Source organism: Diabrotica virgifera, chromosome 7, assembly GCF_917563875.1.
Source record: "Diabrotica virgifera virgifera chromosome 7, PGI_DIABVI_V3a".
NCBI classification, from domain to species: Eukaryota; Metazoa; Arthropoda; class Insecta; order Coleoptera; family Chrysomelidae; genus Diabrotica; species Diabrotica virgifera.
Window position 1 is genome coordinate 203,130,960 of NC_065449.1, and position 13,195 is coordinate 203,144,154.

Below are 13,195 nucleotides of genomic sequence, written 5' to 3' on the forward strand. Positions count from 1 at the left end.
AATCGGCTACAGTTGTAGTATTTGAAGTTATAGAGCTTAGTGGAGTTTGTTGTGTCGCAGATATATTTGTAGGTTCGGTGCAGGCTGCTGCCACGTGTCCTGGTTTTTTGCATTTGAAGCAAACGTTTCCATCTTGAGAAAAGAATATTGTGTAGTTTGTGTTTTCGAATGCTATTGTTATGGCGCTTGGGATGGTTAAATTGTGAGGGCTAACATATACTTGCCGTCGAAAGCTTAGGATATGGCTGTACTCGGGAAGATTTGCGCCGATTTTTAGAAATGTTATGGGAGATACAAGATGTAGACCGATTTTTTGCAGTTCTTTTTCAAGAACATGGTGTGGAATGGACGGGCATACCTGTGACATAACAATTTTTTCGACAGGTGTTATAAGTCGTCTAGCCTTTAAAAGTTCTCCTCGGATAGTGATTTGGCCATGGTTATCTAAAAACTCATCTAGGATATTTTTGTTCGCAAGGTACATGCAAACTCGGTTGTTGGAAAGGCGGGAGGCAAAAATTATATTTTTAGGTTGAACAATGTTATCGACAGGGATTAGGTAGTCATGAAGTGGAGTATTTTCGATGGCACTGAAGAGTAGTGCTAGCTGTCTTGAAGGGAATTTAAATTGATTTGTCACTGCTGAGTAGCTTTTCGGTGAAATTTGGTTTTGTTGAGATTGTTGATCCATGCTTGCTTCGGTGGAGATCATTTTAGAAGAACTGGTATCACCCGCAAGAGTAAGTGCGGCCCTGTCCCCTATTGGGAACGGAATCCAGTTTTGTCAGTATAAATCGCAATAAAATTTAAAATGTGTTTAAAATGTTACTGGTATACATATACGGTCATTGTACATTATAATACAATAAAACATTTACTATTTCAAAAATTTACGTGTATATAATATACCGTATATCACTTACTGCTTTTTTGTATGTACCACTTTCACAAAAACTTAACTTAGGTATATATAAATAAACTTTTATTTATATTTACTTGTTGAAACGACAAATTTTCTGCTAATTGCTTTTTGATAACTAGGTAATTAGCTCGTCTTCGATACGATGTTAACGGTACAAAGGTTCAAACTCGAAATTGGCAGGAATTATTAGATTAAAAGAATAAAACTAACGAATGTAGGTATGACGTATATTTTTAATATCTCAGATCTATTTTGGCTATAACAATATGTTTACTCAAACCATAAAAGTGGAAATGAGGCACGAGTGCTAATACCACATTGTTTTTTGTTGCGAACTACTCTGATGTAGCCTTTCTCTCCCCAATCGCTACCCCAAGAATTCTTAAGTGTAAAGTATTCTTTTCCTTCTTTCTCGTCCACTCCGTAACCAACAGCGAGAATCCCATGATTAAGTGTTGCTAAGCCATTTCCACATTTTGGGTTATCGTAGACACCACCTCCATATAAGAGCCAGTCATCAATAACTTGTACATGTGTGGAGATTGGGGAATAACCAGCTGAAATAGAAACAATAACTCATTAAATAAAAATAGACGGTTCTCTTTTGATTCAATTCGAGTCTCTTGCCATCCCCTGACACGTGTTTCTAGGTTTACCAGTTATCAAAGAGGCTTTGCAACAAGACTGGATTGCACCAAAACGCATCAACTCGTTGGTAAATATATTTAAATATTCTACCAACGTATGCCTTTAGCGACCTCTAACGAGCTAAGATGAAGTGAGTGTCGATAACGAATAAAGTAATCTGTGAACCTGAGGCATATTCATGCAATAGGGCGATGCTGAGAATTTTTTCCAGTAAAACATCAGCAGTTTACCCGTCTTTATCGCCATCATTTTGTACTCTGCACCGAGTATAACGCAAAACCAAATAATAACTCATCACCTACTCCTTTTACCTGGTAATACTATTGTTAAGTAATTTAACACCAAAAACGTTAGGAAATATTCTAAGAATATTTTGGCCCAACAGAATCACAAACTCAGACTTATGGAAAAAAAAACGAAGGAAGAACCAATACATAAAGAAATAAGAAAGAGAAGATGGAAATGGGTGGGCCATACTCTGCGGAAACCAGACACAGACATAAAAAAACAAGCATTGGAATTCCAACCTCCAGGAAAACGGAAAGAGGGGAGGCCGATAAATACATGGAAGAAAACAATTATTAAAGAAGCAGAAAACGTCGGCCTAACCTGGAGAGAAGTTAGAGAAAAAGCACAAGATCGGCAAAAATGGAGAATTACAGTAGATGCCCTATGTTCCAGTGGGAACGAAGAGGATAAGTAAGTAAGTAATTATTAGATATAATCCGACTACAAAAATTAAAAAACCGCTGGAAAAGAGTTTGAAAATAAAGTATCTGATATTCAAACGAAATTACAAAAAATTTAAAAAATATAAAACTGTATATCAAGAGTGAAAAGAAAAGTGTGGTAGTGGTAGCAAAATCTAAACATAGTTAGATTGAATAACGTGTGGTGTCGTTATTTCACATATAGTTTACATATTATCACACCTACCTATAAATCCTTTGATAGCATCTTCAGTTTGTTGAATAGTTCCAAAATTACCAAGAGGTTCAATAGGTTTATTTGTAATGTTTTTGCCATAACAAGTTGAGGGTACTCCATTCGACGCTGTGTATGGGTATTGTTCAATGGAACTAAGACCACTGCCTTGAATATAATAATAGGAGTACTCGGCAATTCCTCCTTTTTCACATTTAGGCATTCTGCACACGAAGCGTATCGTCATAGGCGCGTATAAGTTTCGTCATGCAGCGACGATATCTTTACGCCTAAAAATCCGCAAACGATTCAATTTGCAAGCTGCATGTGATCGTCTTGTTTTAAGGTTTTCCATGCTTTTATAGTAGTTGCAAAGATGTTCAGTGATGAAGAGGACTTACTTTTGTTAAATTATCTTCGCCACCGCAAAAGAAAGAAACAGGAACTTTTAGGTGCATCCTTATATATATCTACAAAAATTACAACAGTAGGTTAATTATTGTCGCCAAAGAGTTGTCGGAAGATTATTCTAAATTCCACACATTTTTCGGGAGTACTCTTGTTTGGGTATTATTATCTAAACACTGATAATTTTAAATCAGTTGGACAAATTTTAATATTTGATCCGCCATTCTCATAAAATTCCGTCAATAAAGGTGTTCTAACACTCAAGCGTACTACAAGCGACTGACATCGTTGTACGCCTGGCGGCTTGAAGCTTGTCTGCGTTGACGATTCTGCGCCGCTTACGCTTCGTGTACAGTATTCCATAAAGACACAAGTGAGCAGCACGAAAGCGTATGCTTTTCGTACGTCGCATCTAATACGCGTCTATGACGATTCGCTTCGTGTACATTATGCCTTAGTGTTCTCATATGTAGAACAATCTATTAACTCTTCTGCGCTCAAAGCGATTAATTTCTTCTCTAAAGCTGCGTATCTTCCCTCTACTGCTCCGGCCTAAAAAATAAGCTGTTAAAACTGTATACTAGTGTGTACTACACATATAAAAACTTTAAAGCACAGGTGCCCTTAGAATTAATATTAAGTATTAATATTTTAGCGGCATGCATAGAAATAAGCTGAATAATTAAAACGGAGAACAGAATATATTAGAAATATCACAGACTAAGATAAAAATCTGAGCAAAAACACAATAATGGCAAAATATATAGAGCAGCAATTAGATCGGTGATAGCATATGAAGTGGAAAGAACCTAGTAAATCATATGAAAAGAAATGAAGAAAAATCTAAAAATACTTAAAAGAAAAATTATGAGAAGAATACATGGATCGTATAAGAAGACTGACTAACCATGAAATAATAAGTACATACAACCAACGTGGAAAATATAGTCAGAGTAATTAAAGCACAACGACTGAAATGGTTTGGACAGATACAAAGAGGACTAGAAGATGGACTAATTAAAAAGGTACCAATCTGTAATAGATAGATCTTCTTCTTCTTCAGGTGCCATCTCCGCTACGGAGGTTGGCAATCATCATAGCTATTTTAATTTTTGAGGCTGTAGCTCTAAATAGTTGTTTCGAGCTGCATCCAAACCACTCTCTCAGGTTCTTCAACCATGAAATTCGTCTTCTTCCGATGCTTCTTCTGCCATCTATCTTTCCCTGCATTATGAGTCGCAGGATACCATACTTCTCGCCCCGCATCACATGTCCGAGATACTGTAGCTTCTTTTCTTTAATTGTAAGTTCAACTTCCTTTTCTTTACCTATTCTTCTCAGTACTTCATTGTTTGTAACTCTATCTACCCAGGAAACCCTCATAATTTTTCTATAGGTCCACATTTCAAAGGCGTTAAGTCGTCTCATTGTCTCTACATTTAACGTCCATGATTCCACTCCATAGTATAGAACACTGTAGACGTAACATTTTGTTAGGCGTACTTTAAGAGCTAATGTTAAATCTTTGCTACATAGGACCTTTTTCATTTTTATAAAATTAGAACGTGCTTTTTCGATTCTGACTTTTATTTCTGCAGTGTAGTCATTATTTTCTGTTATAAGTGTTCCTAGGTAAGTGTACTTTTTTACTCTTTCGATCTGCTGGCCCTCTACTATCAAGATTTCGTTAGTATTATGGTTGTTTTTACTAATTTTCATAAACTTCGTCTTTTTGATATTGAGAGAGAGTCCGTACTCCCTACTACATCTTACTATTTTACTCATGAGTCTTTGCAGGTCTTGTAAACTATCGGCTATTATTACTGTATCATCTGCATATCTGATGTTGTTAACTAAGACTCCATTTACTCTTATGCCGACTGTTTCATCTTCCAGAGTTTCTCGCATTACCTCTTCAGAATAAGCGTTAAATAATAGAGGTGATAGTATGCAGCCTTGCCTGACTCCTCTCTTTATTTCCATTTCTTCAGATGTCTCTTTTTCAAAAATAGATAGATCTAGAGGAAGACAAAAATAACAGGCAAAGACCAACTACTAGAGATTATATCAAATATGAAAGTTCCAAACTGGAGAGAAAAGATTCAGGACCTGAGAGAGTGGAAAAATATAGGGAACAAAGGAAAAAAATATAATTATTTGTGAGAAATAGCCTAAAGAATATATGCGGACTAATAGCTATAGTCTACTTAAAATCATCAGTCCAGAGTTACAGATCTACAAAGAATTTTAGATAAGGTTGTTACAATGAGTGAAGAATTTGGTCGGTCACTAAACATAAAGAAAACATAATTCATGGTTTTATCAAAGAAAAATATTAGAAATATCAATCTACCCGTAACTAATAAGACGATAAAACGAGTTCAGAATTATAACTATTTAATTATAACTGTTATATTTAACTTTAATAAAACAAACGATTATACCAAATAAATCGGAGTTAGAATAGAAAAGACTAGAAGTGCATTCAATAATATGAAACAAATATTATGTATTGTCAGACTAAATCTTAGAAAACGAGTACTAAAGTATGTACAGTCGGAAAAATGAAAGAATACCCATGAACGAACATATAAAACACGCTGTATTTTCCTGTCACCGTGTCACAAAAAAAATTGGCCAGCGCAAGTACATGTAATAATTATTGTTACATGTAGGTACTTGCACTGGACAATTTTCTTTGTGACACGGTGACAGGAAAATACAGCGTGTTTTATATGTTCGTTCATGGGTATTCTTTCATTTTTCCGACTGTTTTATTTATTTTCCTTTCTTTTGTAAGGTGTGGAGACATGGACCCTTAAAAATAATGTCTCAATAGATTGGATGCATTTGAAATGTGTACATATCGAAGAATGCTGAGAATCTCCTGGACAGACAGAATAACCAATGAAGAAGTATTAAGAAGAATAGAGAACAGCAGGGAGATACTAGATTCCATCAATATAAAAAAACTACAATACTTGGGTCAGATAACACGTGGTGACAGATATAATTTCATAAAATTATTAATGCAGGGAAATATTCAAGGAAGGCGCAACATAAAGAAGAAGGAATCATAAGTCGATATAACAATATTACAGTACTTCTTGCCCTATATCTGATTGTCTTTAGCAATGTTTCTGTTATCAATGTTTCAATATCTCAGATTCAGATATTTCTTTACTGTAACTTCTTCTTTGATGTCTATTTCTAATTTTAGAGTTCCTCCGAGGACATGGTTTCTCGTTTGCAAAAAACGTGCTCCGTACTTAATGATAATTTGTGTGAAGATAAAAAGGTAATTTAAGAGTGTTTCTAACTAAGATTTTTGATTAAATGTCAAAGCATAGAGAAAAAAAAACCATCAAAAACCTTAATCTATCTGCATTATAAAGTTTTAAAATACTTACAGCTGCGAAAGCCCATCCAGATAAACATTGTCCTTGATCTTGAATCTCAATAACTGCTCCATGGTCTCTACAGTCAAATGAATCCGGATAATCTGCACGTACTGGATTCTGATCTACGCTTCTAAGTGCTAATTTGTTTTCTGGAAGGGGTCTTAAAAATTTCTGGACTTCCTCTTTAGTCCAATCAGCAAATTTCGTAATAGTAAGAAAGTATGACGCTTCTCCTTTTATATACCTTGCATTATGTTGTTCGATTTTCCGCAGGTTTTGTTGGAAAACTGAGAAACGCGTTTGTTCTTCATGTAGACAGTAAGTTTTTAAGTGTTTCGCCTTAAAATCTGTCCAAAGCGAGTAGTCAGAATAACAGTTAATAACTCCTATATACAGGGCTGTTAAGACTATTACACTTTTCATGGTGATTTCTTCCTACAAGAAAATAAACTATAAAGAGTTATTCAAGAATAATAATAGCTAATAATTAAAACAAAAAAAAAACAAAAAAAATCCTTTATAAAAGGTATATATTTAAAATCCAGGGCTACATCACAATCACATAACTAGTTTTCGACTGGTTTACCAGTCATCATCAGTGCTTACGTGAACTGAACTTCCACCATGTGAACAAGTCAAATCACAGCTCAGATGTTACCTCAGATGTTACCTGGGGCGTATTAGTAAAAATATTTCAAAAATCCAAGCTTAAGTTAGCAATTTCAATCGATGTTTCCTTGGCGGATTACTTATACAGGGCTTTGACTCTCATATTTTTTAATATTATATCTTGGTGGTTAGCATGTAAACTTCACGTAAGTACTGATGATGACTGGTAAACCAGTCGAAAACTAGTTATGTGACTGTGATGTAGCCCTTTTTAGGGATTTTAAATATATACCATTTATAACGGATTTTACTGTTTTTTGTATTACATGGTGTACAGCCAACTACAGGAAAACTTTTTCCTTGTAGAGTTAATAATTAATTGTTATGTGATAACTACTAAAATCGACTAGTAACTGATCATTAATCGTCTATGAAATATACGCTGCCCAACAAAATTACTAAGTACTTCTTTATGACTTTATATTGGGAACGTCAGCACAGGTATACATCACAATATTTGGAATGCAAGGTCCAGAAAAAAGAAAAAATATCTTCTTTTTAAAGAACCTTAAAACCTGATTCAACACAACATATGGGCAGCTTTTCGGTGCTTCTGCAGAAAATATAAAGATTGGAATGATGACCGCAAATGTTCCTCACGGATAGGCACAACCAGAAGAAGAAGATGCAAACCTTTACATTAAAGCATGCAAAAAATAACAAATTTAATACAAAACGTTTTTATTGTGCCTTTTTAGAAACCTTTTTTTAAACTAAATTTTTGAATTTGTCCTTCTTCTTCTTGCAGTACCGTCTCCTATCGGAGGTTGGCTACCATCACAGCAATCTTAACTTTGTTGGCTGCAGCTCTGAACAACTGTATTGAACTGCACCCATACCACTCTCTTAAATTTCGCAACCAGGAAATCCTCCTACGTCCCACATTTCTCTTTCCCGAGATTTTTCCTTGGATGATGAGTCTTAGCAGAGAGTACTTTTCTCCTCTCATTATGTGGCCTTGAATTTGTCCATTTTTAAGAAAAATTTTAAAAACAATAAGGTGATGACTTTATCAATGGCATCATCTATTAGAAATTTAACAGGATACTAGAAATTGGAGAACAATGGTTAAAAGTAATTGGAGAAGACTCAGAAGATATGTAAGTACAGACTAAAATACTAGAACCTAGGTTTAATAACCTCCGAATGATTAGTAATTGATACAAATTTTAAAACGCGTAAAATGCAAACGATTTTATAAATCTGACGGAATTGAAAATTGTGTCAACTCCCATCTTAAAGTTCAGGAGAAGACTAACCCATTCATATGTCAACCATCCATTTTGATCCAAGGGTGTGGATTTTACGGCCCTTCCTATTTAGGGCCTGTTTTTCGTTTTCGTCCCCAGAACTCCCAAAAACTTCAAAAATTTAAGTTCTACCTTTGCAGCTTCTAATAATACTGATCATTACCTTTCCAACGCATGTCCAATTTTGAACATCGGTTATACCATTCAAAAGTTACCGAGCTCGGAAATATGAGTCAATTTCTATTTAAAATAGGGAAAATGTTTGTGGATGTATGTATGTGACTGGAAAAGGTAAACCGATCTGAATTTTTTTTCTGTGTTTGAAGAGGGGTCAGGGTCGACTCAGAACCGGTGTAGTTTGTGGCTTTTGACCACCAGTAAGCCAGCTATTATAGGACTTGGTAGGTAAAAAACGACATATTTTTGGGGGCATACATCTTCGGTTCAAGAAAACACAGGAGAACCGTAAATACATCAAATTAATAGTGTTGAGTTAAGCTTTGAAATGGTGTCTAAGCCGTCAGGATCAGACATATACACGGCTCAGTATCACCGAAAAACTGAAAAACTAAACTTTGAAAATTTTGGTTTTTCGACAATTACCCAAAATTTTAACCTACGAATTGCACCAATAACTGAGCGTTTGTAGAAGGACTCTAGAGGAATCTGACTCTGAAGGTGTCGAATTTTTCGAATTTTTAAGTTATAAGCTTCATAAGTAGTGTTGCCCAAATGCAAGACCAAGACGAGACTTAGAGAGTCTTGGTCTTGGTCTTGCACTAATACACCTGGTCTTGGTCTTGGTCTTGGTATTGCACTCCCGGTCTTGGTCTTGGTCTTGGTCTTGCAGCAAGAGTCTTGCAAGTCTAGCAGTTGCCCACTAGCATATTACTATTTATTAAACGTTACTTTAGTTCTTAGAACAACGTAACAGTATAGGTAAATTTTCAGCTTGACTTAACATACAGGGTGAGGCAGATAAACTTTCCTATTAAAAATATCTCCAGAACTAAAGACAACAGAATCATGAAAATTGGAATGGAGTGTTTTGAAGGGTGATCTATTTAATGAAAATATTTTATCTATTTCCTACTTCCAGTTATACCGGAAGTTGCCTATAACTTCGTTTTTTTAAATGGGACACCCTGTATATTTTTACATTTCTGAATTCTCTTCCATGTCTTCTTTCTGAAATATGAGGTTTTGTAATATCATATAGGGTAGTTTAAAAGATAATTACGTTTTCTTATTAATTTCGTAGCAGTTTTCACACCCTGTAGAATTGGTTATTTGACATCAAAAACTTTATTTATGTTCAAATGATTTTTAATATAGTCTACTATTGTTAAAAATTATTAGTGTAGCTAAATGTTGAATTTGGTATTCAGGGTTGGTCGAAACTCGGAATGAATATTTTCTGAGTTTTCTTAAATGGAACGCCCTGTATTTTAGTATTGTAATGAAATGATATTTTATGGTACTTTTTTATTTATTAAGCATTCTCGATACCTAACTGCCTTAATTTGTGCTTAATTGTTAATCGCACTAACAATTTTAACTACGTAGGTATTTTGATAGCTCAACAATTATTGGTAATTTTTAGGATCAGTCTAGACTTCTAGACTCTAGACTCTAGATTAATATGTATCTATTTCCGAAAAATTATTTGTTATTGAATTATTTGCGAACATTTTATGTTCACGGCCATCCTAATAAAATTTCACATATTTTTTGTTGCAAATAATATTTGGCTTGAATCACCAATAACTCACAAACTAAAGCAGTTAGGTATAGGAAATGCTTAAGAAATAAAAAAGTACCATATTATATCATTACAATACTAAAATATAGGGTTCTCCATTTAAGCAAACTCAGAAAATACTCCTTCCGAGTTTCGACCAACCCTGTATTCTAAAAGTACAAATTTAGCTATATGGTATATTCCACGAATATACGACTGTTTTGGATTATCGCGACGACGAATATTTTAGTATGCAACATAAGAAGTACGAAAGTATTCTGCTCTAATAATTACTCCAATAAACAACAATATAATTTGCAATTTTCTTTCGTCCTTCATATTTTGCACAGTAAAATATTCGTTGTCGCCATAATCCAAGAGAGTCGTACCTATATTCGTGGAATGGGGTATACTAACAATTCTTAACAATAGTAGATTACATTAAAAATCATCTGAACATAAATATAGTTTTGGATGTCAAACTACTACAATTCTACAGGGTGTGAATATTGCTGCGAAATTAAGAAAAAAATTTAATTCTCTTTTAAACTACCTTATATAACATTACAAAACATTTTAACAACGAAGACATCGAGGAGAATTTAAAAATGTAAGTAAAAATATACAGGGTGTCCCATTCAAAAAAATGAAGTTATAAGCAACTTCCGGTATAACCGGAAGTAGGAAATAGATGAAAATATTTTCATTAAATAGATCACTCTTTAAAACCCCTTCGTTCCAATTTTCATGATTCTGTTCCTTTAGTTACAAAACCAACAAAATTAATAAATGTATAAACAACTCACATCGGGTGGGGCTTGAACCCACAATCTAAACTATCCCTGCCTATAGGTACTCTCACTAACTGAGCTATCTACGATGTCCCACGGGAGGCAGTCTGTTTCTTAATAAACATTTGCATTTAATAACCTTACATGTGCTAAAAACATGGTTAAAACACAAAAAATCCAATAAATGGCATAAACTTGACTGTATTAAAGAACATTTGTCTAGAATGGTATTTTGTTTGACGCATTGATATAATTGCACACTCTGCAAAAAGTTTATATACCTACGATAGTCTTTAGTCTGTAGACTGATAAGGAAAAACAATCAAGTGGGTGTCGTATTATATCAGCTTTGGTGACATCATAACAAGTTTCAAAAGGATATTTATTACTGTCGGTGTCAAAACACAAGATTATTTTATGAAAGGACCTATTCTCAAAATCCAGACAATTACAATGAATTTCAGAGCGAAGGCGTCGTCTGCTATATAAGAAAGAATGTATTATAAAATATTTTATTTTTACATTGTACAAATTTATTATGACCTGTGAGTACGTGCCAAATAAATATGTCAAAGGTTTTATTTAACACTCGTAAAGCGGTGCTTAGATTCTTACGTAAACAACGGTGCGGGGTGCATTTGCACCCCATCTGTATATCCATTTTTTTATATGTGAACGTGGGGAAAATTGATTTGAAAGATAATTAGGACTTGTTTATTTTAGTATGAAACATAATTTTACAAACAAAGTACCCATTTCTTCTTAAAAAAAATTATTCTCGTTGCAAGATAAACACATGAAATTTTTCACAGAGTGACCAACGCAAAGTGTTTACACAAAATACAGTTATGTCGGGACTTTCGGGCTTTTTTCTCCGACATAAGTAACACCGACCTTGTCCCGTAGCTCTGTTAGCTCCAAGTGGAACACCATTTTTCTAAAAAATCACGTAAACGTAAAACTTTTTAGATGCTGCAATGGGTGTAATGTGTTTAGAATTGAATTTAATGCGAATAAAAAAATGGACAAAAATCAAAAAAATTTATTAGAAAAGATAGGTGAGAAAAACGAGGTCTGGGGTGCAGTTGCACCCCGCACCGCCTTACGAGGGTTACTGTATATTTTGATTCGCTATGCATGTTTATTGTATTGTTCATAATGCGCATAAGTCCAATTTTCCAAAATTTTTTTACCTTTTTTTGCGTCTCATAGTCTCTAAGCATATACCCGAACTATTATATTCCCTAAAACGACACTCAATCCTAACTGCAAGACGCAAGAGTCTTGCAGGCTTAGTCTTGTTCTTGCTCAAGTCTTGCACGGTCAGTCTTGGTCTTGGTCTTGCTAAAATAAAGTGGTCTTGGTCTTGGTCTTGGTCTTGCGAAAATGCAAGAACAAGACCAAGACTGCAATACCAAGACCGATTTTGGGCAACACTATTCATAAGTATGTTCAAATCTATTTCCTGTGGAAAAAACGGTTTTTCAAGCTCAATAATTCCTGTAATAGCTTCAGTTATCATACAGTCGGAAAAATGAAAGAATACCCATGAACGAACATATAAAACACGCTTTGTTCTATCAACGTGTCACAAAGAAAATTGTCCAGTGCAAGTACATGTAACAATAATTATTACATGTACTTAAGCTGGCCAATTTTTTGTGTGACACGGTGACAGGAAAATACAGCGTGTTTATATGTACGTTCATGGGTATTCTTTACTATCTACTATACTTTCTATTAAGCTACAAAAGTATAATAAAATTAACGAATATTCCCGAAATGGTTTATGTAGTTGGAGTGGTTACGACGCTAAATTTGATCTGGCAACGGACAATCCGAGTTCATTAACCGGCCATCCCAATATTTTTTTGCAAACTATTTCGAATAGAAAAAAAAACTAAAATGTTATTTTGCATCAATATGAAAATACATTTTCGCGCCACGTAATATTCATATCAGATCTTTTGTAGCTGGAATATTGTATGCGCCACTCATTTTTACGGCGTTTAACGGTTTTTTACTCTCGTTAATAAAATATACGTACCTAATTCTAACTTTTGATAACTAGAACTATACTGATCAATATTTCATCAAAATAACTAGTTATAATCGCTTATATTAGTGATATGATATGTTTGAAGTAGTACCTACGTGGGTAAAAAACAAGTGTTTAATTTATGAATCTTAATTCATGTACCTAATACGTTGCTTTAATACGGATGACCTTTATACTGATATATTGTTGAGTACTTATATTCATAAAAGTTATACACTCTGTTCATTGCACATTATTCAACTAGCCATACCCCGACCAAGATTCTTACTTTGGTGGAAGTATTATTATACATTTACTGGAGTCATCTAGTAAAGTTAAGCAGAAAAAACCAACACGCTGAAGTAGACCGAAGAATCATAATATTCCAATAAATATTAAGGCT

General features: G+C 34.3%; 2 protein-coding genes across 2 annotated transcripts; both read right to left on the reverse strand.

The window, feature by feature from the left end:
- Window positions 1-1,135: 1,135 nt before the first annotated feature.
- On the reverse strand, window positions 1,136-2,929 carry LOC126888818 (uncharacterized). The gene is made up of 2 exons (XM_050657224.1): window positions 2,507-2,929; window positions 1,136-1,479 (listed from the first exon to the last, which is right to left on the reverse strand). Exons 1-2 carry the CDS (start codon window positions 2,739-2,741, stop codon window positions 1,193-1,195), a joined length of 522 nt encoding a protein of 173 aa, XP_050513181.1. The 5' UTR covers window positions 2,742-2,929; the 3' UTR covers window positions 1,136-1,192.
- Window positions 2,930-2,951: 22 nt separating this feature from the next.
- LOC114337599 (cathepsin L-like proteinase) lies at window positions 2,952-12,884 on the reverse strand. The gene is made up of 3 exons (XM_028288088.2): window positions 12,802-12,884; window positions 6,313-6,738; window positions 2,952-3,454 (listed from the first exon to the last, which is right to left on the reverse strand). Exons 2-3 carry the CDS (start codon window positions 6,724-6,726, stop codon window positions 3,350-3,352), a joined length of 519 nt encoding a protein of 172 aa, XP_028143889.2. The 5' UTR covers window positions 6,727-6,738; window positions 12,802-12,884; the 3' UTR covers window positions 2,952-3,349.
- Between the last annotated feature and the right edge of the window lie 311 nt (window positions 12,885-13,195).

Bases quoted from the DNA above. Each gene is read 5' to 3' on its own strand.
- LOC126888818 (XM_050657224.1), bottom strand. From the start codon at position 2,741: ATGACGATACGCTTCGTGTGCAGAATGCCTAAATGTGAAAAAGGAGGA. The intron at 1,480-2,506 runs GTAGGTGTGATA...TTTCTATTTCAG, and splicing joins TGCTATCAAAGGATTTATAG to CTGGTTATTCCCCAATCTCC.
- LOC114337599 (XM_028288088.2), bottom strand. From the start codon at position 6,726: ATGAAAAGTGTAATAGTCTTAACAGCCCTGTATATAGGAGTTATTAAC. The intron at 3,455-6,312 runs GTAAGTATTTTA...CTTATTTTTTAG, and splicing joins CTGGATGGGCTTTCGCAGCT to GCCGGAGCAGTAGAGGGAAG.